We start from the raw sequence: 26,422 nt of genomic DNA on the forward strand, positions 1-26,422 counted from the left end.
AAGCTGCGTTTTTATTTGTTTGTTCGCATTCCTGAGTATGGTTGACAACGTTCGATTCCTGTCAGTGTCCAACAGCGTGGTGGAATCCGCGTCTCTTAAAAGTTCCGTAGGCGATGAGGAAATGCTGCCTTCTCTTGCACTTTGGTTCTTCCCGAAACTTTCTGCTCTAGGGATCTTAATGACAGCCAAAGCACATTCATACACACAACCGTCAGATCTCTTGAACACAGACTTCTCTCCCAAATCGCAGGTTTGCGAGACCAGATACCTGCCAATTCTCTCCAACAGGACACCAGGAGGACTCGGAACCTCCAGAACCGCAATCACCATCTTTCCCCTCAACGTAAGCTCCCCCAGGGCTCCGTTCTTTCTGTCAGCGACAGCCTTGCTGGTTCAGGAGTTCACACATTCGTCGTCCTTTCTCTTCTTCCTGCACGAGACCCCACCGAATCTACCTCTGGCGTCTCCTCAACATATGCACTTCATTCCAACCCACTGCTTCCCGCTTACAGTCCGTGTCACTTTTCGTTGGGGTTACTCCCCCAGCTGCCGAGTTAGTTCCTCTGCTTTTCCTTCTCCACTCAAAGGAATCCACTGTACAAGATGCTGCCGCCAACTGAACTTCAGGCACAGATACCACCGTGTAATAACATCCCTGCTCCAAAATCTTCAATGGCTCCCCAGTGACTGCAGGCATGTTCACATTCCTCGTCCTGCCATTCAAAGCCTTCGACCAACTCCTTGTCTGTCTCTTCAGGCCCTTCGCTTATCACATTTCCTAAATGTACTGTTTCCTGACCACACCACACACTTCTGTACCTTCCTTCCCTTACTTATGTTCACCTATTCTTCTCTAAACATCTCTCAAGGCTCACATCAAAGGTAGTTTCTTCTACGAAGTCTTTCCTGACCACCGAGAGCAGATGTAATCCTTTCAGCCTATCGAGGCTTAAGGTACTTTTACTTTGTACCCTTAAGATACTCACTTTACCTCAGATTATAGTCTGAGTATGAGCCTTACCCTTGTCACCAGACTATACGCTCCTTTAGGACAAAGACTGTTTCTAACTCATTTACCATATGCATTTAAATCATAGGAGATGTAAACTGTGGCTGATATAAATGAAAAGAGAGATTAGACTTTAGGGGACACATGCATGAGAATTGCAAAGTACTTTTGTTATCCTCTACACTTACGAGTAATATAGTTGCATTGTTCTGAAGATTCATTCATTCAATAGTGTTATTTAAGCAGTTATTATACATTATACCGGATATTAGAGAAGCTGTGGGAACCCAAAGATTAATGAGACAGGGTCCTCGTCCTCAAGGAACTTATTGGCCAGCAGGAGAAAAGAAAATGCACTTAAATAACTCTAATGCCAGGGAGACTGTAAAAATTACATTAAAAGCTTATGAACAGTCTTGAGAAAATGAAGATACCTACCACCTCAGGCTGTGGAGAGGTATGTGCTGTAAGACTGGCATATTACAGCAGACATGTCACTGATTCCGGGGGTTCTTTGGAGAGAGGTCTAAATATAAACATTTCTCAGGGCACCTGGGTGGCTCAGTCGGTTACGTGTCCGACTTGGCTCAGGTCACGATCTCACGGTCCGTGAGTTCGAGCCCCGGGTCGGGCTCTGTGCTGACAGCTCAGAGACTGGAGCCTGCTTCAGATTCTGTGTCTCCCTCTCTCTGCCCCTCCCCTGCTCATACTCTGTCTCCCTCTGTCTCAAAAATAAATAAAAACATTTAAAAAAATTTTTATAAAAAAATATAAACATTTCTCTGAGGACAGGTAAACAAAGGGTATCTCACCATCACCTTACATATGCCCACAAATTTTCCCTGCTTCTGATCTATGGCTGTGTACTTCTGAGTAAGTTGCAGAGATTCTGATAAAAAGTCCTTTTAAAGCTTAAGCTCGGGCAAAAATCCATGCATTTAAGTAACTAGGGTATCTAAGAAAACTTTAGTAAAAGTGCACTTTGAGAAGAAACATCTGACTTGGCCAGACTGAGATACTTGATATATTTATATCGAAAACTAAAGGACTGTAATACCACTCTAATGAGTAAGTCCTTGAAATCTGAACTCATAAATGTATTCCAGCCGTTTTGAAGCAAACTTTCAAAATACGAGGCGCATCACGAGAAACTGGCATTCACAATCCTCATCTTCAACCAGAAACTTAAATGCATGCAATGGTGCAGCTCGGCTGCCTGTCCGTCTTCATCAGGAGCGCAGAAGCGGATCTCGGGTGGCTTAACTCCGTAAAGTGAGATAGAAAACAAACCCACCCACTAGACTGGCTCAAGCTTTTAAAGACAAAACCAAACCCTGACAACACTCACTCTGACAAGGCTGTGGAAAACCGGAACTACTCTCATACGTTGTTGACGGGACGCAAAACGATAAGCCCATGTAGTAAAACGGTGCGGCAGTTTCTTACGAAAATCAGAATACACTTGCCACACGATCCCGCAAGCCTACTCTCAGGTAGTGACCCAAGTGTGTGAAAACCTAAATCCACGCACCAAAAAAACTAGGTGTGAATGTTCAGAGGGGCTTTATTCATAACTGCCCCACACGGGAAACAACCCCAAGTCCCTCAACTGGTTGAATGCATGAACGGTGACGCATCCATACGATGGAATACTACTCAACAATATCAAGGACCAAACTCGTCCACGAACCTCCAATGCATTCTGCCAAGGAAAAACAGCCAGACCCCAAAGGCTGATTACATTTCTGTGACTTTCTGTACAAGAGGAAACCTGGGACGGAGACACATCAGTGATTGCCGGGGACAGGGGTGGAGACAGGATGGCTACAAGGGACGTGCGAAGGGCAGCGTGACTGTTGTGTAGCTCGACTGTGGTGGTGGCCACGTGACTGTGTGTCAAACTCAGAGAACCGTAGACCCAAAGAGGGGAAACTGCACTATATGTAACTTATACCTAATCTAGGGGGAAAAAAAGAAAAGAAAAAAGAGAAAAAGATTTTTTAAAAAACTAAAAAAATCGAAACTTTTTTCTACCATATTCCTAATAATTTCATTGCTGAAAACAAAACAAAAAGTTAATGAAAGAAGAAAGTACACAAAAATTGTCTGATTTAGGGGCGCCTTAACTCGGTCGGTTAAGCATCTGACTCTTAACTTCAGCTCCCGTCATGCTATTACAGTTTGTGGGTTCAAGCCCCGCACTGGGCTCCGTGCTGACAGCGTGGAGTCTGCTTGGAATGCTCTCTCTCTCTCTCTCTCTCTCTCTCTCTCTCTTTCTCTCTCTCTCTCTTGCTCTCGCTCTGCCCCGCCCCTGCTCATGTGCACACGCGTGCTCGTTCTCTTTCTCTCTCTCAAAATAAAGAAACTTAAAAAAAAATCGTCTAATTTAAAACTAGAAGTAAAACCCAACATATTAGTTGATGTCATAAGTAAAGTATGATTCAATGACTATGGCTAAGAAAAGACAGTACAGAACATGAAAGCAATCCCAACTGTGATCCCAGGCTGGAGAGGTTAACTCGTGACTTTGCACATCTGTCCAAATCTGCACACACCATCCCTGCCCCAGTCCGGGTCACCCATGCTCCACACTAGAGCATGCTTGGCTGAAAACATGATAGCTTATAAACTTCTGTGACTTCTCTCTCCCTGACTTTCCCCTTCAAGCTGCATTCCTGCTAAGCCTTGATTCTGTGGGTCGAGACCCCGTGCTGCCCTATATATCTGGCTCAGCTATTTTCTCCGAAAATTGTTTTCCTCAGAAGATTCAAGTTAAAACAGTGATCTTAAGTGAAAAATAATTCTAGGAGGTAAAACAAGCCGTATGATGCCCACAAATGTAATTCCTTCTAATATTCCTTACAGAATTCAATTCTCAAAACAGTTTTAATATAAGCATGCTTTGAAGGTTGACAAGCAGCGTACCGTACCTCCAGAAAAAAATTAACCAAGTAGGGATTTTGTTTCAGCTTTGCACACACGATACAGAGAAACTGGATTTCTTCATTTTCCGTCGGTGTTGCAAGGACTTCACCGCACAGTCGAATTAATTTCTGTCAAAAAATTTAAAACAAATTTTGAAACTTAGGTTACTTTTTACAAGTATGTAAACAGTCGTCTGTTTGCCTTAAGCGTATTTAAATTTTTCAAATAATGCAAATACCTTGCATTTTGCAGACAGAACACTATTTAAAAGCACCTATAACGAAACAGATTTACTAATTTTTCAATTGCCCTAAGAAAGTAATAAGGTGCACAAGGAACTCTCCTTGAGGTGTCACAGAGGTAAGTTAAAGGAAAAACTGACGTATACATTTTTAAGAGAAAAACATCAAGAGCGTACATAATACCCTGTCGGGTAGACAAAAAGCTCAAGGATTTGCTCATTTACATGTTATTTTGAGAATAACGTCGTGATTTTTCCTCTCAGAAAAATCGTATGAAATAATGTACCCGCTCAGAGAAATCCAATCAAATTCACGGGGGACAAAATACCTGCACTGGCCTGTGTACATTAATGTGTGGGAGGAGTGGCTGCTGGATTCTTCCCAGAAGTTTAGTGTAGAACACCAACACCTGCTGTCTCATTCCGGGAGGACACTGGGCATGCGGAAAAAGAAACACGAACAAGAAGGAAACAGGCAACACAGACACACTCAAAAGCCTTTCAATTAAAGAAGGGGAGAAATGCATACGTGAATGTATTTCACCCTCAAAAGCCAAGGCAAGCGGCCAACTAATGAGTTCGTCAGAATCAAATTCTCAACCAAATATTAATGACTGGTATTCTGGAAACAAAATTACATCCGGGACTACGATATAGCTTCTGGAACCACAGGCTAATGTAATTACAAGCAGCCTGATAGTAACACGTCGTTGGGACCAGAGCTGGTTCAGGCAACACCAACCTGTTTATGTTCCAAATACTACAGAAACATGAAACTACTACGGTTAAATCCACGGCTAGCTAAAGCAAAAGCAGAATCTTGTTACTTACACTAATGATGGGTGATCAATAACCCTCCATCGTAGAGATGCAGGAGTAAACGTATACGTATATATGTTTCCAACACGTATATGTAAATAAAAGGAACCCTCTGGTATAAAATGCTGTGATTCATTCTAACAATGCTGCTTTACGTTAGTTGCAAAATTATTTACATTATGATTATTATAAACAATGAAGAAGTGTTTATGACATGTCAGCTGTTTTCGATCTTTGCTGAAAAGGAGGTAAATGATTACTTACTTTGTGGGTTAAGAGAGCACGAACTAACAAGGTTCTATGTTCTATGATTGACCTGCTTATGCTGCCTCGCAATGAAAACAGTCACAAAATGAATATAGTTCCACAGCATCACCACAGACACGTTATCTGGAAACAGTATAAACTATAATCTTAAGCACAATATTTTTTTAGATAGCAAATACCTTGCATTATTCAGATAATACATTAATCATGTTTTAATCACCAATATAAAAATTAATTTGCCAGTGGTACAATTATTAACATTCACTCAAAAATCAATTAATCTATATTCAACTTAGTGTTGCAAAGCCCCTCTCTCCACATGACAGGAGAAAGGGAGGAAGGAAATGAATTGCAGGGCACTAGAAGCAGATGTCCTGTCTCTAAAATACAAATTACATGAATTTAACTTAAAATGAATTGCGAGTATTACAGACTCGGTTAAAAGCAAACTGTCCCTAACACCACCGTTCGTGACCCTGTCTGGTGTTTCAAGATGTCTATTAATTTTTTCGTCAGTTGGATTTTCACACATATTACAGAAATTCACAGAACAAAACCCACAGGCTTTGAAACGTGCCTTCATACACAATTTGAAAGCTTCTTGGTAAAGAATATTATTTATACCATAACATCAGTTTTGCAAAGATTTCTCAAGATTCACGAGGCCTAAAAAGTTAACCTGGCTCCACTCATCAGTAGAGGTAATGCTGGAATAATCAGTGACATTCTCTTTCAGGACTGTGAAAAAGAATTCCTATTTCCCTAACACAACGTTCACTGGGTTCCTTCTCATGTCCTATGGCTCTGAGTATGTGCACTTGACTCTATTTTCACAAATGTTTACACTGTAATTCTAAGCAGTAATTCTAAGCACTGTAATTCGTACAGCCTGCATGCTTTCTGTTTTTCACAATCCTGACTTGAATCCAGCCATGCTTAATAGGTACCTCTATAATTAAATTTCGTACTTGGCAGCTTCTCTGTCTCTAAGACATTAATGCACGTATTACATGCCCAAGAACACGATGTGGATGAGGAACTTACGTCAGCTTTCCCTAAGGTATATAACGTTTCCAAGATCTTGTGATGAAGCAAATATTCCATGCACGGCCCGGTCACTCCGAATTCTCGCTCACGTTCTTCTTGCAGCAAAATACCTAACATCTGGTCCAGATGAGAAGGGATATTTGTATCTGTCACTGGGGCTTTATCATCTAAATAAAAAAAAAAAAAAAAATTCATCAAACATTCAAACATTTTAAAACTGCATATTTGTACCCAAATACTCTTGATAGTTCCCCTATTCTAATTCAAACTGAGAAAAATCTCAACTACACACTGAAGTTTATATCCATGGTATAATTATCTTTGCCGGGATTCAGATGATTCTTTTTGCCATATTCTTATAAAAAAACTGAATCAATATTCTGAAATATATTCTATTAGCTAATGTCCATGCACGAGAATTCAAAATAAGAGCCATTTAAATGGAAATGGGAACCTGACCAAGAAAAATACATGTAAATCAAAATTTTGTATGCACTTGCAGTTAAAGTTGTTTTTTTTTTTTTTTCAATCAGCCAGTTCAGAAGATCTGAATTTTAAGTCTATATAGAAACAGGTTGGCCTTTAAACATTGAGCCGAATCAGGCAGGATGTGTAGAAAGGGCAGGTTCTGTTTTGGACTGCTACTGAATCACACCGTAACACTGGCAAGTCAGACATTTATAGCCCCTAATTAATCTCCATTTGTGAACGCATGAGGAGCTCAAAGAAAAATTCTGGACATCTCTCATTAACAGACAACTATTCACAAAGCTAAAGCTTCTCCTCAGGAGAGTTCTTATAAATCCTATTGATTTTTTAAGATAAAATTTCATCGATACTTTTCAGAGTTCACAGTTCAACTTGAAAATCACATGGTTTTATCAACCTGTCCTTATTGTTAAAATTACTCTTAATAAAGGGGTTAAATTACTCTTAATGAAATGTGAAGTTTTCTAGAATATTTAAATGCAAAATATACTTGGAGGGGGGCATGGGTGGCTCAGTTAGTTAAGCGTCCAACTCTTGATTTCAGCTCAGGTCATCTCACAGTTTGTGAGATCGGGTTCTGTGGAGCCTGCTTGGGATTCTCTCTGCCCCTCCTCTGCTTGCATGCACTCTCTCTCTCTCTCTCTCTCTCTCTCTCAAAATAAATAAAAATAAATAAACATCAAAATATACTTGGAAATGCCAAGTTCTTACTTACATTTCTATTGTCATTTACTTAGTACCGTCATAGTATGTACAACACAATCCTAGTATGCTATATATTTATTTGATGATATGTTGCTTTGTCTGTATGTGTGCACATTTTTGTAAACACACAGTTTAAACTATAACACTAAGTCCTACATAGAAAACAATGGAAAGACAAGAGTCACCCTTGTTTCCAAGGAGGACATATGTACCAAGTTTGATATAATATCTGGCAGGTATTAAAAGCATGGCACCTAGAGGGGTACCTGGGTGGCTCAGTCAGTTCAGCATCCGACCTCGGCTCAGGTCATGATCTCATGGTTTGTGAGTTCAAGGCCCGTGTTGGGCTCTGGGCTGATAGCTCAGAGCCTGGAGCCTGCTTCAGATTCTGTGTCTCATTGTCTCTGCCCCTCCCCCACTTGTGCTGTCTCTCTCTCTCTCTCTCTCTCTCTCTCTCTCTCAAAAATAAAATGTAAAAAAAAAAAAAAATTTAAACAAAACAAACAAAAAAAGCATGGGGCCTGGAATTAGACAACTTGCATTCAAATCTTGGCTCAGTCACTTGTAGTTGGATGACCTTGGCAAACTATTCAAGCCTCAGTCACCAACACCTGTAAAATGGGGCTAATCAACACCAGTAAGTGTTTTTGAATGATTTCAATGAAATGACGTGTGTAAAGTTCCATGCCTTTGCACATAGTAAGAATTCAAGAAATGTTAACTTACGATGTCTCATTTTGTATTCTTCTAAAATGAGTAGTCTGGCACTAATAGAAGAGAAGTAATTTTATTTGAAATCTATTTTTTTAAATGATTTTTCTCCTTTAATTGCTGACTTGATATAAACATTCCAGGGAAGAATGAATGTTCAAGCATGGTCTGTTTACAGTCATTAACGGAGAAAAATGACCAGAAAGACTGTTTAAATTGAGAAACAAATAAATTGTAAATTTGACTTGACAAATTAAAATCTTGGCTCCCTAGAAGGCAACACGTAGTTTCTGCCGTCTACCCTCATCCCTCCGAACCTGTATGTAGGTCTCCGTGTGCCGCATTTTGCTATTCCTTCTACCTGAAATGCCTTTGTCCTCCTTATCTATCTTGGAACCTCCTACTCATCCTTTAAAATCCAGGTTAGAGGGGCGCCTGGCTGGCTCAGTCAGCTGAGCGTCTGACTCTTGATTTCAGCTCAGGTCATGATCCAAGGATCGTGGGATGGAGCCCCACCCTGGGCTCTGCGCTGACGGTGCAGAGCCTGTTTGAGATCCTCTCCCTCTCAAAATAAATAAATAAAAATTAAAAAATAAAATCCAGGTTCTAGACTCTGACTCTTTCCATTTCTCCCTTCTTTGTTTTCTCTCTGTGCCTGATGCAGACACATTTGTCCCATACTTTATTATAAAGTACATACTTATTTCTGCTCCTGCAGTGTAAAAAAATCATTTAAAGCAAGAATTTTAAGGGGCGCCAGGGTGGCTCAGTTGGTTAAGTGGCCGACTTCGGCTCAGGTCATGATCTCGCGGTCCGTGAGTTCGAGCCCCGCGTCAGGCTCTGTGCTGACAGCTCAGAGCCTGGAGCCTGTTTCAGATTCTGTGTCTCCCTCTCTCTGACCCTCCCCTGTTCATGCTCTGTCTCTCCCTGTCTCAAAAATAAATTAAAAAAATAAATAAATAAAGCAAGAACTTAAGGCCCTTCCTTTAAAGTATTTCCCTTAAAGCTATGGAGGGGTGAAAACTTGGGCAAGAATAGTCATTTGAAAAGGCAGCTCCTCTCAAAAAAACTTTCCTATAGGTCTGTTGTCTAAATATCCAAATTAAGGTAGAAATCCCATTTTACATGGAAAGGTATACATATTTTTTGCCTAATTTTTCCTTATTACACACATGTAAAGGATTTTTTCCTTTAAAGAAGAATTACCTGTGACCCCATTGGCTTGCCTGAATACTCTATCGCAGGAGTTGCCAGACTTTGGCCTATGGGACAAATCCAGTCTTGCCATGTGTTTAAGGTGTATCGGAACAAAGGAAAGCTATTCTTTTATATATTGTTGATGGCGACCTTTGCATTACAACAACAGAACTGAGTCGTGGCAACAGAGGCCATAGGGCCCACAAAGCCTAAAATATTTACCATCTGGCCCTTTACCGAAAAAATTTGCCCACCTTTGACCTAATTTATTTCATATTCCCCTTAATCTCCATCCTTCCTATTCACTGAGAAAGACAGAAGCAACCAGAAAATAACTTTTGAAGACTTCGTACATCAACCACATCCACCCTCTTTCTGAATCTATACCTATATGTTCTGCTTTCTACCTTATTTAATGGATGGCCTGTCCACATGCCTATTAAGGCTAAGCCTGCACGTGTGCCCTAGACCCCATCCCCTTGCCTAGTTAAGGGTATTGCTCAGAAATGATCGCATCTAACTCTTGTTGTCCACCTTTCCCTCCCTGCTACATCATTCCAACAATGTATAAATTGCACTATCTTCCATCTTTAAAAACATATTTTAAGCCCTCTCTTGAGGGGCATCTGGCTGGCTCTGTTGGAAGAGCATGTGACTCTTGATCTCTGGATTGCGGGTTCAAGCCCCACATTGGGTGTAGAGATTACATACATACACACATACATAAATCCGTCTCTTGATATCACATCTCCCTCCGGCTACTGCTCTGCTTCTCAGCCCCCCTTTCCACTGACGTAACAGAGCAGTCCACACACATTGTCTACACAGGTTCTCTGCCCATTTTCTTTTAAACCTACTGCAATCAGGTCTTCTCTCTCCTCCTTGCTATCAAAATGCCTCTTATCAAGTCCACTAATGAGCTCCTCATGGCTGAGTCCAAAGATCCTTTCTTAGTCTTCATTACCCTGACATCACCGTCAATTGACCCAATTAATCTCTCTCTTCTAAACCCCAGGACACCATTCTACCTTGGGTGTCTTCTACCCCATGGGCAAACGCAGTACCTTTTGCTATTATTCTCATCATCCTCACCTCTGAACATTGAGCCCCAGGGCTCCATTTCTGAACCCTTTCTCTCTTCCATCTATCCTTACTCCCTACAACATCTCATCCAATCCCAAGGCTTTAAACCCTACTTAAAGGTGATGATTTCAGTTTCACATCTCTGGTTTAGACCCCCACCTTAAATTCCAAATTCCTACTTCCAACTGTCTACCTGACACATCCAATTGGATCTGTAATTGGCATCTCAAATTTAACACGTCCAAAATATTCTTACAAACCTGCTCCTCCTACAGTCGGCCTGTTCTGCTAAGTGGTCTATTTTCCAACTGCCCGAGTCCAAAAATTTGGAGTTTCCTTCACTCAGTCTCTCATACCCAACATTCAATCCATCAACAAAGCTTTCTGCAAAATATATCCAGAATAACCATCACTTCTTACCAGCTCCGCCCTGGCTTCAGCCACCACCATTGCTTACAGCATTCCAAAAGTCCCCTAATGGTTCTACAGTTTCACCTCTGCATCCTTTCGATCTCATTTTTTTCACAGAAGCCAAAGTGGTACCTTTACGATAGATTGTGTTACACCGCCACTCAAAACCCTCTAAACCCAAGCTTGGTTTTTACCTTGCTTTTTTTTTTTGCTTACCTTTTTTTCTACCTTGGAGTAAAAGCTAAAGCCCTTACAACAGCTTACAAGGCCCTTCGCGATGGCACCCGGCTCCCGTCTGATGTCATCTCCTCACGCTTTTCTCCTGTTCACGTTGCTCTAGCCACACTGGCTTCCTTGAGGTTCCTAGACTATGCCAAGCATGCTACATGCTCCAGCCTCAGGGTTTTTGCATTAGGTCCTCCTCCTGAAACCAACCCCCCAGATTTGCTCGCTCTCTCCTTCCGATTCCAACTGAGAGGTCGGCTTGGGCAATGAGGCTTTCTCTAACCTACAATAGCCAGCTGTACCCCTTCCTCCCATGTATACACTTCTATCCTCTCAGCCTGCTTCATTTTCCCCTTAGTAACTACCATCTGACACACTATGTGTATTGGTCTAGTTATTGTTCGCTTCTACGCAGTCAACATATAAGCTCTATTAGGAAAGGGATTTTGCCTGTTTGATCTACTGTTCATTCTATCACCCAGTGCCTAGAACAATGCCTATGCATAGCAGGTGCTCAATAGACACATTTTTTAAATGAATCTAAAAGAGGAACTAGAAGTACAATAACTTGGCTATAACTTTACATATAAAACAACTTTGAAAACTAATTTGAAACATATTTTAGTATTTCATAAATTTTCTGTTCAATTAACATTAGCTCTGTTTCTTACCCGAAGTCTCTATGTAGTAATGGGTAATTGCCTTCCAGTGATAAACAAAATCTTCTTGCAGAGGAAGAGAAGGTGCAAGCTGCACAAACACACACACACACACAAAAAGACCACAACGATTAAGAAAATGGCATGAAACGTTTCCTGTACAGTATAACTCTGTATTTGTCTACTAATAATACCAAAGCAGCATAAAAATAAAGGATGAGCTTTAATTCAATTCTATATGTCAGATATCAAAGAGAAACGCAGTCAAGAAAGTAACAACGCTTTATTAAGAAAGAGGAAAAACACATTTATCACATTTATCACTATTATTATTAAACTACAAGAACTGGGACTCTTTTTTTCCTCCCTGAAACTAGTAACTACGTACGGCTTCAAAAGTAACAGTGTGAAATGAAAAGATGCAATATCCTATTTAAATTATCAGTAAAATGAAATGATCAATAACCAGGGATCTTCGTACCCAGGACTTTGAAATGCAAAACTGTACAAGCTGCTGTGTAATTAGTTACACGTCACCATTACAAACACATATGCCAAAGTCAACCCTGTAATCAGATTAAAACTGTTCCCTACGTTCAGTGACACACAGATGTGAATCTTTTCAAGCCTGGATTAGGCAGCGCATATTTTTAGCAAAATACCTATGTGAACAAGACACTACCAATTTAAATTCCACAGAGCCATAAATGTTTTACATTTTGGCTTTAAAATTTACTTCAGGGGCACCTGGGTGGCTCAGTCAATTGAGCGTCCGACTTCGGCTCAGATCATGATCTCACGGTGCATGGGTTCGAGGCCCGCGTCGGGCTCTGTGCTGACAGCTCAGAGCCTGGAGCCTGCTTCGGATTCTGTGTCTCCCTCTCTCTCTCTGCCCCTCCCCTGCTCATGCTCTAGCTCTCAAAACTAAATAAATGTTTGAAAAAAAAATTTTTTTTTTAAATAAAATTTACTTCAAATGTTTTTAAGACCAAAAGTATATCCCTCCGGCCGTTTCACTGCAAACCTGCCAAGTATTTCAAATGTGTGTTAAACGGATGGAAAAAGACCTGGATGCACCTTCCACAACACTGTCTTTTCCTAAAATAGAGAGAATGCTCCCCCACCCACCACCCCAGTCCTACTATCGCCCACAAATTTTGGTCAGAATGTTCACAGTTGCCCCGGCTTACTTAAAAACAAATGGGTTTCTATTCTGGGCACCTAAAACATGGCACAGTCGACTATCTTTCATTTCCATCTACTTCATCTAAACCGATGACCTAAGAGGTCATGTTACTCCCATACTACCTGTTCCGTTTTGATTTCTTGGTGGCCTCAAGCAGAGAGACCTTAAATTCTCTTAAAGTTCGAAATCCTGTCAAAACAACCTCAGAACTACTGGGCAAGTTATAAACATTGGTCCTGGACACCTTCAGCGTGTCAACCCAGAAGATGAAATGTCTTTAGGAAAGAACATTTCTCGCCATCGCCAACATTTTCACGCTCTCGTGCTTGCCTGTGTGCACCATTCTGAATCGCACTGGGTTAAGAGATGCACCTCATTTCCAAATGGAGAGCTGTGAAATTCTTAAAAAGGCTTTCAGATCTTTAACAAAAGGAATTTAAACCTTTGGGATTATTATCCTTGAAGAAGAACATGGGGAGGGGCAGTATTTGGGAGACACTGAGAAAAAAATTAGAAAGAAAATTAGAAAGCGTGACCTTTGGAAAACAGAATAACGTTCTGAAACTTTTAGATTTAAAAAAAAAATCTGTTTTAATCAGCTACTTGTTTTTAGGATCGTCTTCAAAGATATCAACACTCTCTTGTTTTGAGGGACCTGGTTTTTTATTCACCACCTTTTATATAGTTAAATGTATTAACAATTGGTACAAACTCAAATGAAATCTGGTGTTTCAAAAAAAAAAAAAAAAAAAAGGGAAAGAAAAAACGTACTTAATTTCCTAAATGTAAATATTGCGATCTGTTAAATTTTTCCAAGGGCATCTCCTTGGTATATAAGTAATTACAGCATCCTTGTTCCAGATTATTTTACCTGTGGGACTTAACTCCATTTCCAAGTCACTAAATCAGAGGATCTTACAGGATTGATGTTGCGACCTTTGTTGTTCTAGTCAAATTCAAAGCAGGCTGGTGTTGCTTACCTGTGACTCTCTCTCTCCCAGGAGTTTGATTTAAATAAGAAACCTATTTATGTTTAAGTAGACGGTGAGACAGTTCCAAATTGCTAATAACTTAGTTTAGTAACAATCTTGTTACAATATGAATAAATTTCCTTATATATGTAAAACTTCCCACTAAAATTGTCTTTCGTTACTAATTCTAACATGCAAATCACCTGTTTTACCACTATGTAAAATAAACATTTATGCAATGGGTAAACATTTTAAAATTTAGAATCAGCATGAGGGGATTCTAATTTGCATTAACTTTTTACAAAACAGAGATCAAATTGTTGAAAATTCATGCAGTAACACTCTCTACCAAAACTTGACACAAATGCCTACCTTGGACGTGGCTTTCCCTGGGAAGCCTTGCCAGACTTCTGGCCAAGGATACAGTTCTCTGCACATGCTCTGTGGCACCCTCTCTGAGGCTCACTCTCTCTTAGCCCTGATCCCACATCTGTCATTGCTGACCTCCACTGCATCGTCAACTCTCCAAGGGCTGGGACTGCTTATGGCATCTTTTTCATCACTGAATTCCCGGATTCCGACTCGTGGCACAGAGTAGGCACTCCATAGTATTTACAGAGTGAAGAAGCAAATGACACAGCAGTTGTTCCCATTTAATGAGCAGTTATGTGCCGGGCACAGTGCTGCAAAGTTTACACTTCCTAGATGGTCTTAAATTATCTTACAATAAACTCCGATTTTTCCCAAACCCCTATTAAGATCCAAAGCCAGTTAATTGCCTCACCCAAGGGAAACACTGCTTGTAACTAGACACTCGGACCATCTTTTTCCAAAAGCCGGAGCACAGAGAAAGACCCACAGCGGTAACCCAGAGGAGAGCTCCCCATCTGCCACCAAAGCCCCATCTGCTCACTCTCCCACGTGCATCATGAACACTCCACGCCCTAATCTTCTAAGTGCTTCTTCCTCCTAACCTCTTCCCTAAGGCCTCTCCTACCTTCCCTGCCTTTCCCAAGGCCAGCCCAAGCCTCCCTTCCTCCAGAGAGCCTTCTCCAAGCCCTGCGAGCCTGTGTGCCCCCACAGAACTCATTGGCTGAACAATCATCCAAAAATTAATAATAATGGTTCACATTTATGAAGCACATACAATGTACCAGGTACTGCACTAGGCATTTCATATATATTGTCTCGTTTAAATTTTCACAATAATCCCATGAGATAGGTATCATTATTTCCATTTTACAATGAGGAAGTTGAAATGTACAAGGATTAAGTAACTTGTCCTCCTTGGGAGGAAAGGGTCGGCCGTAGAACTGAGACCCTGTTCTATACAGCTCTAGGGGCTAGGCCGCACTCTTGTGCACTGTTTAATCTTTAATTTGTGTATTTGTTGTCTCCTAAATTAGACTGTAAGCATTGTGAGCAAGGACGCAGGTATACCTTGTTTCCTCTGCGCTGTGCCACGCTTTCACGGTAGGCTCGTAAAACGTTTGCTGAACAACTAAAGTTAGAGATCCTGTCAGAAAAGAATACGCCTAAGAAAACAGATGTTCGATTTGAAGTTTTAATTGCCAGGGCAGAATAGTTTTTCAAAAATTACTGGTTTCAACAATCATCAACTCTTAACTGTAATTTGAAAAGATTCACATCCTGAAAAATGACTTCCATTGAATTAATTAGCTAAAGTGGATAAAACTTCCTTCCCTTACCCTCTTGGAATAAATCTGCCCCCGAAAGGGTGAAACTGGCTGAAATTTAAAAAGAACCAGCCCCTGGCAGATTACCTAGGACAGACTAGGCCCTCAACAAACATTGAATTGTACTAAATGGAAAGTGTTTTACTTGTACTTTGGAGAAATTGGACTAGCATGATCCTGTCCAACCTCGGAACTAACTACCAGAGAGGCCTGATTTCACCCTTGTGACATGTGGCAACAGGCTAAACAAAATGGATTCACTGCAAAACGTACTGGCCAATCATTTTTACTCTGAGGGAAGATTCATTTCTGAAAAGGGAAGCAAGAGGTATGTTACAGTTCTTGGTTTTGATCAAGGTATGAATTTGTCTCCTAAACTCAAAATGCAGTCTATCCACTTAACAACTCATTTTCAAATATTAATCTTGAAAATACCTCATATATTTTTTCCTTATAATGTTAACAGGAAGCGAGGAGAAACCACTAAGTAAACAAAAAGGAAAACTCTGCCTGTAAACCCCATTTAAATGTTAATCTGGTCAACCCTAAAAAACCATTTGAAGGCTGATCCAATTGAACAAAGAAACCTATAAAGTAATAATATCAAAATGGTTGAAAACAGCAACACAATTGAAAAAAAGGTCATGTCAGCATCTGCACATAGGATAATGTCCCACCTCTGAAAAACAGGGATAATTATGTTAATTGCAAAACTGTTATCAGAAAATACTAATCGGACAGAAAAGAAAATGCTAATTGGGCGTACAAATTAAAAGGAGTACAGAGAAAAGCCAGTGAAATGAACTGATGAGTGGTAAAAGTAGTTTATAGAAGAAAACGCCCGGCAAATAAAATAGAACTGAAAACATGGAAACCAATCTTCGGCTAGGAAAAAACATTCTTCAAATACCACAAAGATGGCTTACTTATCATTATGTATGAGTTCATTCCCAAGAGGGAATGTAAAAAGGAAAAATAAAAGTTAGTACGGCCAAAATGTTTTCAGATTTAACCTCCTATCAAGGTAAATTGGAAGGTATCACAGCTAAAAACATTAACTCTAAGAAAATAAAAACATTAGTTTTCTAAATGCAATGTATCAGTTACTAGAACTAGATGATTATAATCCACTCTAAACTTTTTCTCACTTCAGCAAAGTAGGGGAGCTGGATATTACAGAGCCAGTCAGACAATTGACATGCATAATTTGGTAGATGCTAGCATATACAGTTACAAAAAGAAAACAAGGACAGAAAACACAGGCCTCGGGATAAAAATGACTCTTTCCTGGGAGAACATGAAAACCATCTTTCTTTTTCTAAGTACTTATTTCTGTAATAAGGCAGGATCAGCCTGATAGGTAAAGGATGTAAATAATGAAATACATTTTTTAATTCCAATTCCCATTTTTTAATTCAATATTAACCTGTATTCAATGTTAAAATTAAAGGATTCTTGGCATTTTAAGTTAAAAAATAATATAAAATGTAAATGTCACTGTTTTCATAAATTTCAGTTACATTCTTCTAACATAAAGGTGCTGCAGACTGTGTATAAGAAAGGAAAATTAAAAGCTGTCCTCAAGTCTAAAACCGTCATCTCCCTCAGTGTAATGACTGCTCTTCATTCAAGAAAACGCTTTCCTGATTTGATACACGTTTTCCCAAGAGCTTGTAGTAGAGCTTAAATGATTTTTAAACATTTCCCACATATCACTTAAAATAACAACTGTACTAAATTTGTTTTCGTTCTCATACTTAATTTTAAAAACCCATTTGATTTTCATCTGACCATAAAAACTATTCTATTGCAGTTGGTTTATTGTTTTTGTTTTTTAAGTTGGGTGAATTTTACTGTGCTATATCACACACTCTAAACATAGAAAGAGAATGACATTTTTTTAAATTAGCAAAGTACTGGTTTCTCCCACAGGATGCATTTTTCAGTTTGGGCAACTCTCCCTGAGGAAGGAGAAACAACCAAAGTAGAGCAAACTGGACCTCTTATTATTAAAAAGGCAGCAAGACATTTCCTCTTTAGTTACTACTCTTGTGTTAGGCTGTTAGGGTATCTGAATGTCTGTCTATGCTGGTGCCTAAAATCCTCAAAGGAGAGCGTCCAGGAAGAGAGAACAAGAAAGGAAACAGATGGCCTCGCTGCTCTGCGAAGGCTTGGAAGCGGTCTAGACCACGTACTCGACCAGACCCTCCAAACTCCCATTTCACAACAATCAATACGATGCAGCTGAGTTGGGCCGCGAGGCCAACGAAGGCAAGACCGGCAGGATTAGGAAACCGGGTCCGCGGGCGGCCTCCTCCCTGAGTCGCCCCCCGCTCCCTCCCCCACGCCCCCGGCAGGGGCACACCTTCCTCCCCACCCCACCTTCCAAAGTCAACACGACAGCAAGCCAAACCCAAGCCCGAGCCGTGTCTGGCCGTTTCTTTTGTCCTGCTCCACGGTGATCACTTTTTTCCAGAGCAGGTTAACGGTCCGGGAGTCCCGGGGTGCGCCCTACGGCCCCGCCAGGTGCTCCCGATCCCCCGGCCCATCAAGGAATCAGGCGACCCCGCGCCGGCCGGGGCACCCGCCCACCCCCTCCCCCGTGGACGCACAGGGACCCGCGCCGGCCCGGGGCAGGACGGCGAGGAGGGGGCCTGCTCCGAGCCAGGCCGCTCGGCCCGGGCGCCCCGACGGCCCCGCCGTGCCCCGGAGCGCCAGCCCCGGCCTCGCCCCTCCGCGGAAACCGGGCCGCCGAGGCCCCGGGCCGAGGCCGCAGGGAGCGTAGGCCGCCGCCATCCCCGGCCTGTCGTGCGCCCGCTGCCCCGCGGCCTTACCGCCTCCACGGCGTGCTGCAGGATGGAGGTGAACTTGGAGAACATCTTGTCCCGGGACTGCAGCAGCCTCTCCCGGGACGACCTGGAGAGCTCCTCGATCCGCCGCCGCCGCCCCTGCTGCGGCTGCCGGGGCCGCTCCAGAGTGAAGGCCGGTGCGGGCGGAGAGGACGAGCAGAGGGCCGAGGCGGGCCCGGGCCCGGCCGCTTCCGGGGTGTGCGGGCGGCGCGGCGGCTCCGGCGGGCGCTGGGACGCGGCGGGCGGCGAGGAGGGCGTTCGGCACGGACTCGGGGGTCCCGCGACGCTCCGGCGGCGGTTGCGGCTCCGGCTCGGACACGGTGGCAGCCCGGCTCGGGTTCCTTCCGCCCGCTCTGCCCGCCGCGGCCTGCAGGGGGCGCCGCCGCGGCCCGGGGAGGCCCGGACCGGGCCTTACCAGCGGCGGGGCGGCCGGACACCGCGGGGGCGGGGGGGAGGCGCGGGAGGCCGCGGCCGGCTGGGGGCGGGAGCCGGGCGAGCGGACACGGTCGTCCTCACGTTTGAAAAATTCAGCCAGCCTCGTCCTCACGTTTGAAAAATTCAGCCAGCCTCCGTTTTGTTTCTCCAGGGGAAGTGGCAGGTGTATTTTGTAGGGAAACGTAGCCATACCCGTACATAATATTCCGAGGCTCGTCTTTTAAGGGCAGATTTGGAAGACTGGTAAGAAACAGCAAAGTATTCCTAAGGCAAAAATGGACCGTGCATTTAAATGCTAAGAAGGAGAACAAATCAACTCATGTTGGTGAAATGGCTTTGCTGACTGGAAATTACATTATTGTTAATTGTTGATTATTCAACATTAAGACAGGAAGCCCCAAATGGACCGATGGTAAGGTGGTTCAGTTAATAGTTGGTAACATGTTTGCTCGGTGCAGGGCATTCGGTATTGCATTTTCTATTCTGTTTATCAGATGAAACTGGAAAACAGGGAAAGAATCTGAAGGGCTTCTGTCTGCTAAATGCCTAGAACAGGTAAGAGGGGCTACGATGTAAGCACTAGGCTGGAGGTTTCTTAAAAAAATACCATGTGACAGGATATTAGTCAAGCTTTGAAAAACACAATTCGGGCTGGTAAATTTTAGGTTGGGTTGATTCAAGTTATGAAAATGTTCAGATCCTGGAGAACTTCGTGTTTGTTTTTGCTAGTATTGGTATTTTATCAAAAGGACCGTTAAGTTCTCGATAAGGTGAGGGTGGAGTAAGTTTTGCATAACCGGTGATGAAACCGTGTATTTGTAATTGAATTAGTTGAATAGGAAACACAAGCAGAAAAGTGGCAGCAGCGCGGAGTGGTGTTAAGAGCCAGTCTCTGGAGGTGGGTAGCCTAAATTTAAATCCGGGCTCTGCCACTCACCATGGCAAATTACTTGATCTCTATGCGCTTTAGTTTCTTCACCTGCAGAATTGGGGAGAAGAGCACCTGTCACAGGAGGTTGTGTGGGATTTGTTAACATATGTAGGATGCTTTACGTAGACGTGTCCAGTAAATAGCAAAGCAATACATTGGCATTTGCTATTACCATTATTATTAGTAGTAATAGTAGTATTTAACAAAATAATATGACCAGAAATCAAGGTTAAGGAGGAGGTTTAACTGCAGATCTCCCCTGACCTTCGGTGGGGTTATGTCCCCATAATTACATCCTAAGTTGAAAAGGTCTGAAGTCAAAATGCATTTAATACACTTAACCTACTGAACATCAGTCTGCCTACCTACCTGCCTACCTAAATGCGCTCAGAACACCCACGCCTACACCTACATTAACTACCGTTGGTCAAAATCATCTAACGCAAAGCCTGTTTCATAATAGTGTTTGGATACCTCATATGATTTATTGAAAACTGTACTGAAAGGGAAAAGCAGAATGATTTTAAGTGCATCCTTTGTTTACTCTTGTGATCTAGTGGCTGACTGGGAGCTGCTGCCCAGCGTCCCGAGAATACCCTACGGCACGTCACTAGCCTGGGAACAGATCCACATAAGATTCGAAGTATGGTTTCTACGGAATGCGTATCACTCTCACACCATCAAAAAGTCAAAAGATCTTAAGTCTAACTGTTGTAAACAAGGGACTATCTGTAGTTTTGTCTTCTTTTCTCCTCTGTTTCTGTTGCTTGTATCCTTGCAGATAAATCTGACTTTAATTTTCTGTGTACAGGTCTCCAGAGTGCTGGAGGCATCCTTCTGTTGTTTGCTAAAAATGAAAATGTGCTCCCTACCAAATTTTGGCTAATTGTGCCTGCTTCAACCAAGAGCACATATCTTTTTTTATTATGCATACAGCTTAAGGTGGTTAGTCATATTATTAGCCATAATTATTTTCCTGACCTAATTGTCATACAGTTATGTGGTGTCTTGTATTTTCATAATGCCTCACAACCACTAATTGTATAAAGGGGTCTGTTTAACACAGGCTTACTTAGAGTTGTTTGGATTTGATGATGCCTGTCTTTGTATACTTATTATAAACGTAATAAAAAATGTTTTGTTCCAGATTAATATCAGTATTTGGGATGATGATGTCTCTACCTGATTATCTCAGTTCCAAGACATACAGGTTGGGACTAGAATTGTCATTGAGCAGCTGCCCTTACTTCTTCTCATGCTAGAAAGCCTATAGTGATGCCAACATTACCACCTGCCTTATGCATGGGCACAGCTGGACCTCCTTCAACAAAGTGTGATTTCAGGGAAGCATACAGGCTTCCCTGGCTTCCAAAACACTTAGAAATGGGAACTTAACGTTTCTTAATTAGAACTGTATTTCTTTATTCCTTTGGTTTAAGCCAGATAAGAAATTTAGTCCATGCTAAAAATTAAAATACTCTTGGGAGAGAGAACACATCAAATCCTATCATTCCTTATACTTCAGGATGAATGAACTTGTGAAGTTTTTTTTCTGAATGATCAGTGAGGACACAGAAAAATCCACAAAATTGAAATGCAGGCTGAAGTTGAAAAAAGAGGAAGGAGAGTCAGATGATACCTACTTCCAAAGTTTGGCAGACTTCTGGTTAAGTTGAATTTAACAACATTTCTTTCCAAAGTGCCACTACAGCTACAATAAAGGGACTTCTCAGAGTATAAGCCAGACGAAGAACACACAAATTAAGAGAGGAAATGGTAACAAAAATTTGAAAATTGGAAATTTATGGTAAAGGGAATAATTGACAGGGTACCTTAAGAAAACTGAATCCTACGGCAACAATTAAGAAAAGTAAGACCCAAAATGATATATTAACATATTCACAGAACCTCCCAATAGCTCTGAAATTCGTAGCAGTAAGAACCTCTGGAAATAGAGGTAAAAGTGGGACTGAATATAGCAGGATGGACTGAAAGTTTGTTTGGAAGTAGATAGATCCATTACCACTGCACAAGATTGCCCCCTTTTTACCCTAGTTTTAGATTTGAGACCAATTCCAGGAAAGATCAGAGGCTCCATATTGACCAGGTGGGAGGGAAGAAGAGGGTAAAGTGAAGGTAGATATTATATATATTGAGCACACATACCCAACCCTCATCCTCTTTTTGGCCCCCAGAATAAAGGCATCAGGCTGATCCCCCCCAGAAGAAGATAGGGAGAGTCTTCTCTGGAGAATCTGATTTGTCTAAGGGAAAAGAACTAGAGTCTGAAGAGAACCCAGATAATTCTACAGTACAGTTTCCAGTCACACTGAGTTTTTTCATGCACTTCTCTTAAATGCAATCAGAGAGTCTGGGGTCCTCAACAGTTTGAGGAAAGTTAATGATAGAGAACAAAGAAAAAGTAGGACAAGGAAAAAAACTCGGAAGAAACAGAATTGATTACACTCAATAGATAGGGAGAGATGGAAAAGAAAACTTAAAAAAAATACATAAGATCATTAATATTCTCAGATAAAAGATACAGCATCTGTAAAACAAGAATGGCATTGCTATTTTTTAAAAGCAGCATTTAGAATACAAAAAAAGGAAATCTTAGAGATCAAGAATATGATAACAGAAATGAAAAATAACGTTAAAAGGATAGAAAATAAACTTGAAAATTTTTCTCCAAGACTAGAGCAAAAATGATATGGAGATGAAAAATGGGAAATTTTTTCAAAAGTCAGACTGCTAGTTTAAAGGATCCAACATCTGAATAATTGTAGTCAAGAGAGAAAATCACTGAACTAATAATTCAATACAATTTTACAGATCTGAAAGACATGAATTTTCAATTAAATACCGAACGATGAATGAAAATGGACTCACTCCAGTGGTTGTTGTTGTGAAATTCAGAACACTGAGTTCAAAGAAACATCCTACACGATTTCCAATGACAGAAAAAAAGAAGTCCCTACAAAGAGTTAAGAATTACAATGGCATGACACTTTTCAACAACATCATGAGAAATGGGAAGGCATTGGGGCAATGCCTTTAAAATTCTGAGGTAGGGGCACCTGGGTGGCTCAGTCAGTTAAGCGTCCAACTTTTGGTTTCGGGTCAAGTCTTGATCACATGGTTCAGAGTTTGAACCCCACATTGGACTCGGTGCTGGTAGTGAGGAGTCTGCTTTGGATTCTCTTTCTCTCCCTCTCTCTTTCTCCCCCTCCTGCTCTCTTTCTCTCTCTCTCTAAATAAATTATATATATATATATATATATATATATATATATATATATATATTTATATTTATATTTATTTATTTATATGTATGTATAAATGTATATATATATATATATATATATATATATATACACACACACACACACGTACATACATATATATGTATATTTCTGAGGTAAAATAATTTCAATCCAGAATTCTATACCAAGAAACAGTCAGTGAAGTAGGAGGATAAAAAATACCTTTTCGGACATACAAGTTATTGAAAATTTCTTCTACCTTGCAGTTTTTCTCAGGGAACTATCAGAAGATGTGTTCCATCAAAACTCAGGGAGCAAACCTAAGGGAAAAAAAGATAAAGGAATCAGATAACAGAGCCCATCATAAAAGGGAGGTGAAGGAAATTCCTAGGATGATGGTGAAGCAGAACTCCAGCATGACAACTATGCATCAGACTGGGACAGCTAACCAACCAGTCCAGATTGGAGCAGGTCTGAAGGTGAAACTGATAGATGAATTGTCTACGTGTTTGAGAAAATTTACAAAATAGGAGAGTCTGATGTTGAATTAGTGATAAATACAACGAGAACCAAGCAGAGAAAAAAACTAGATCATTATGAACACCAAAAAAAATAAAATACTCTATTGGAATAAGTAATCATAGTATATACATGGCTCAACTGTAAATACATCTGTATAAACATAGTAATGTAAACACTAACTAAATTTATGGTATTGCTGCTATATTTGGAAGATGAAAGAATGGATATGTGTTGAAGTGGGGGGGGTGGGTAATGTGTGTGAGAAAGAGGTGGGGAGGGGAGAGAGAGGGAAGCTAAATCCTCATCATCTGTAGGGAGGAAACATTAGATATTGCTTAAAACTGAAATATCATGAAGTGAAATTACAGGCATATTATTTAAAGAAAGTAAGTAAATAATAAGAGTCTACTCAAGGTGTTGAAATAGATTGCCTCTCTGGAGCAGGAAATTGGGAATTTTGGAGGAAGGATAGGGGCTTTCAAAACAAACCATGTGAAGTTTCTTGACTAAACTATATCCTGGTGTGACTGATCTCCTCTTTGTTTGGCAAGGGGAGAAAGGAGAGGCAAGAGACCATTTTTGGTCCTTTAAAAAAGCTCATACAAAATTATAAAGGTTAATTACTATAGGGATAAAGAAGAGGGTACACTTGAAAGATGTAAGAGCAACCAAATTTTTGCAAGTGATTAAATAGGAGTGAAGGAAGAAAAAAGCAGAGATGTTGCTAGCTTGGAGTTTCTAGCTTGGATGAGTTAGGTGAAGATGCCATTAATTGAGATATAGAAAGATAATGAGTTTTGTTTTGTTTTTTTTTTTAGACATGTTAGATTTGCTTACCTATATGGTGAATCTAGGTGACCACATCTAGTACAGGATGATGAATTTGGATTAGGAAGTCAGGAGCTCTGGACTGGAAATAAAGACTGGTTAAGTTCTCTTTATAGGTGGTAAATGAGATAGAGAAATAAGTGAGATATTTCAGGGAGATGGTACAGTGAAAGAAAAAAAGAATCAATACAAACTTGAGGACTCCCTGCAATTTAAGGGTTTCAATATAGAGGAGGAATTCATTGGAAAAGAGCAAAGAGATGGGGAAACATGTCGTGAAAAAGTTCAGGGAGAAGTGATCTTCTAAAACTGGGAATTTGGTTCAAGATAAAATGGTGAATTGGCATAGGCTATAGGTTTCATTTCCTGAACTCAACCCTATAGCTGCCATAGAAACAAAAGGGAAGCCAATAGAGCTCAGAAAATCACATAGCAGCTGTGAAAACTCCTTGGTCAGTAGAGCAGACAGCTCTGGTATCTGGTGCCACATTCCCTTCGCCCATTTCTGATTGTAGTTGTAGCTGCAGTGGGCAGTTCTGTGCAACAAGCTCAGACTCACCTCACGGTGACAGCATCTCATCTTGGTCTCATGACACCCTCTTTAGAATTTCTGCCACCGAAAATTCTGTATGGGGAGCTTGCTCCTTCCAAATGCATGATGGAGAACCCATGAGGTTCTAAGCCGACAATGCTTAGCTGACAGGGGATGGGATCTAGTAGATAAATACTCCAGTGCCCTGTCTATCTGGTGAGAAGCAATTTTAAGAGGTGTTCTGAGCACTTTTCAGGAGGTCCCAGTGAAATCAAGTACCCCACAGTAGTGATCTCAGTAGCCTTCTTATGCCTTTCTTCCTTCCTTCTTATTCTGTCTGCACCCTCATTTCCCAAGATCTGAAGTCAACTACTTAGAGTCGGGTCTTCGTCTCGGGCTCTGCTTTTGAGGAAACCCACCGTGTGTGGGAATTCGAGTAGCAGAAGTCCAGAGGAGAAGGCCAAGTGCCATAAATTGGGTAAGGACCAAGGAAGATACACCTTCATCCCATAGGCTAGAAAATTAATTACAGTAAAGGCAACAATTCCTGGAATTGAGCAGTGCCCTATTAGGTCCAGTGGCATGTGATTAAGAAAAAAATCCCAAATAATAGCGACTTAAAGAAGTTTCTTTCTCGTTCAGGTGAAAGAATTTTGCCTGGTAGGTAGCCAGGACTAGCATCAGCACATTATCATGGAGAGACACACTCAACTGTCTGCGTACCATTCAGCACTGCCACACTCATGACCACTTCAGGGTCCCATGTAGGTGTTCCAGTTTCCAGTTTGGGGGAAAGTAGCAGGAGGAAGCAAGGGGGAAAGGGGAACCTCTTCCCTTTTAACAAATTCTTTCTGGAAGTTCCACACTTCTGCTTATATTTCATCAGCCAGAATTTATGTAACCACACTGGTAGTTGGGAAATGTAGTGTTTAATTCTGAGTAACCACCAGAAAAATAAAGATGCAAAGCATAACTTTTGGATTCAGTACAAAACATTTTGCTCAATCCAGTGCTTAATATGGGAAAAAAGAAAAAAATCTATATAAAAGCATGAAAAATAGAAAACATAAAATGGGCTTTTGTATTAATTATAATAAACATAAATGGACTAAACTCACCAGTTGAAAGCCAGAGACATATAGATTGGATTTTTGAAAATATCTAGTACTATGTTTTCTAGAAGAGGTATGTTTAAAAAAATTTTGTTTAACGTTTACTTATTTTTGAGACAGAGAGAGACAGAGCATGAACGGGGGAGGGTCAGAGAGAGGGAGAGACAGAATCTGAAACAGGCTCCAGGCTCTGAGCGGTCAGCACCGAGCCCGACACGGGGCTCGAACTCATGGACCGCAAGATCATGACCTGGGCCGAAGTCGGCCGCTTGACCGACTGAGCCACCCAGGCGCCCAGAAGAGATATG

The 26,422-nt window shown here is 41.2% G+C and overlaps 1 protein-coding gene and 1 long non-coding RNA gene across 4 annotated transcripts in view; one reads left to right on the forward strand and one right to left on the reverse strand.

The window, feature by feature from the left end:
• FHIP2A (FHF complex subunit HOOK interacting protein 2A) overlaps positions 1 to 18,640 on the reverse strand; it is a 37,438-nt gene extending 18,798 nt beyond the window's left edge. The window contains exons 1-5 of the mRNA XM_060641402.3: positions 18,477 to 18,640; positions 11,801 to 11,879; positions 6,306 to 6,475; positions 4,505 to 4,609; positions 3,940 to 4,062 (exon numbers count right to left, since the gene is read on the reverse strand). Coding sequence (XP_060497385.3) covers positions 3,940 to 4,062; positions 4,505 to 4,609; positions 6,306 to 6,475; positions 11,801 to 11,879; positions 18,477 to 18,521 — 522 coding nt within the window. The 5' untranslated portion in view covers positions 18,522 to 18,640. The remainder of the gene's footprint in view (positions 1 to 3,939; positions 4,063 to 4,504; positions 4,610 to 6,305; positions 6,476 to 11,800; positions 11,880 to 18,476) is intronic.
• Positions 18,641 to 18,962: 322 nt separating this feature from the next.
• On the forward strand, positions 18,963 to 23,758 carry LOC144613199 (uncharacterized). 3 transcript variants are annotated; one of them, XR_013550576.2, is made up of 5 exons: positions 18,963 to 19,481; positions 20,415 to 20,500; positions 21,383 to 21,523; positions 22,690 to 22,924; positions 23,387 to 23,758. It is a non-coding gene; the product is annotated as an uncharacterized LOC144613199 (long non-coding RNA). The 3 variants fall into 3 exon arrangements; XR_013550575.2 differs by lacking the exon at positions 21,383 to 21,523; XR_013550574.1 differs by lacking the exons at positions 21,383 to 21,523; positions 22,690 to 22,924; positions 23,387 to 23,758 and having other exon boundaries at positions 20,415 to 21,009.
• Positions 23,759 to 26,422: the final 2,664 nt, after the last annotated feature.

This window comes from Panthera onca, chromosome D2, assembly GCF_046562875.1.
Source record: "Panthera onca isolate mPanOnc1 chromosome D2, mPanOnc1 haplotype 2, whole genome shotgun sequence".
Lineage (NCBI taxonomy): Eukaryota > Metazoa > Chordata > Mammalia > Carnivora > Felidae > Panthera > Panthera onca.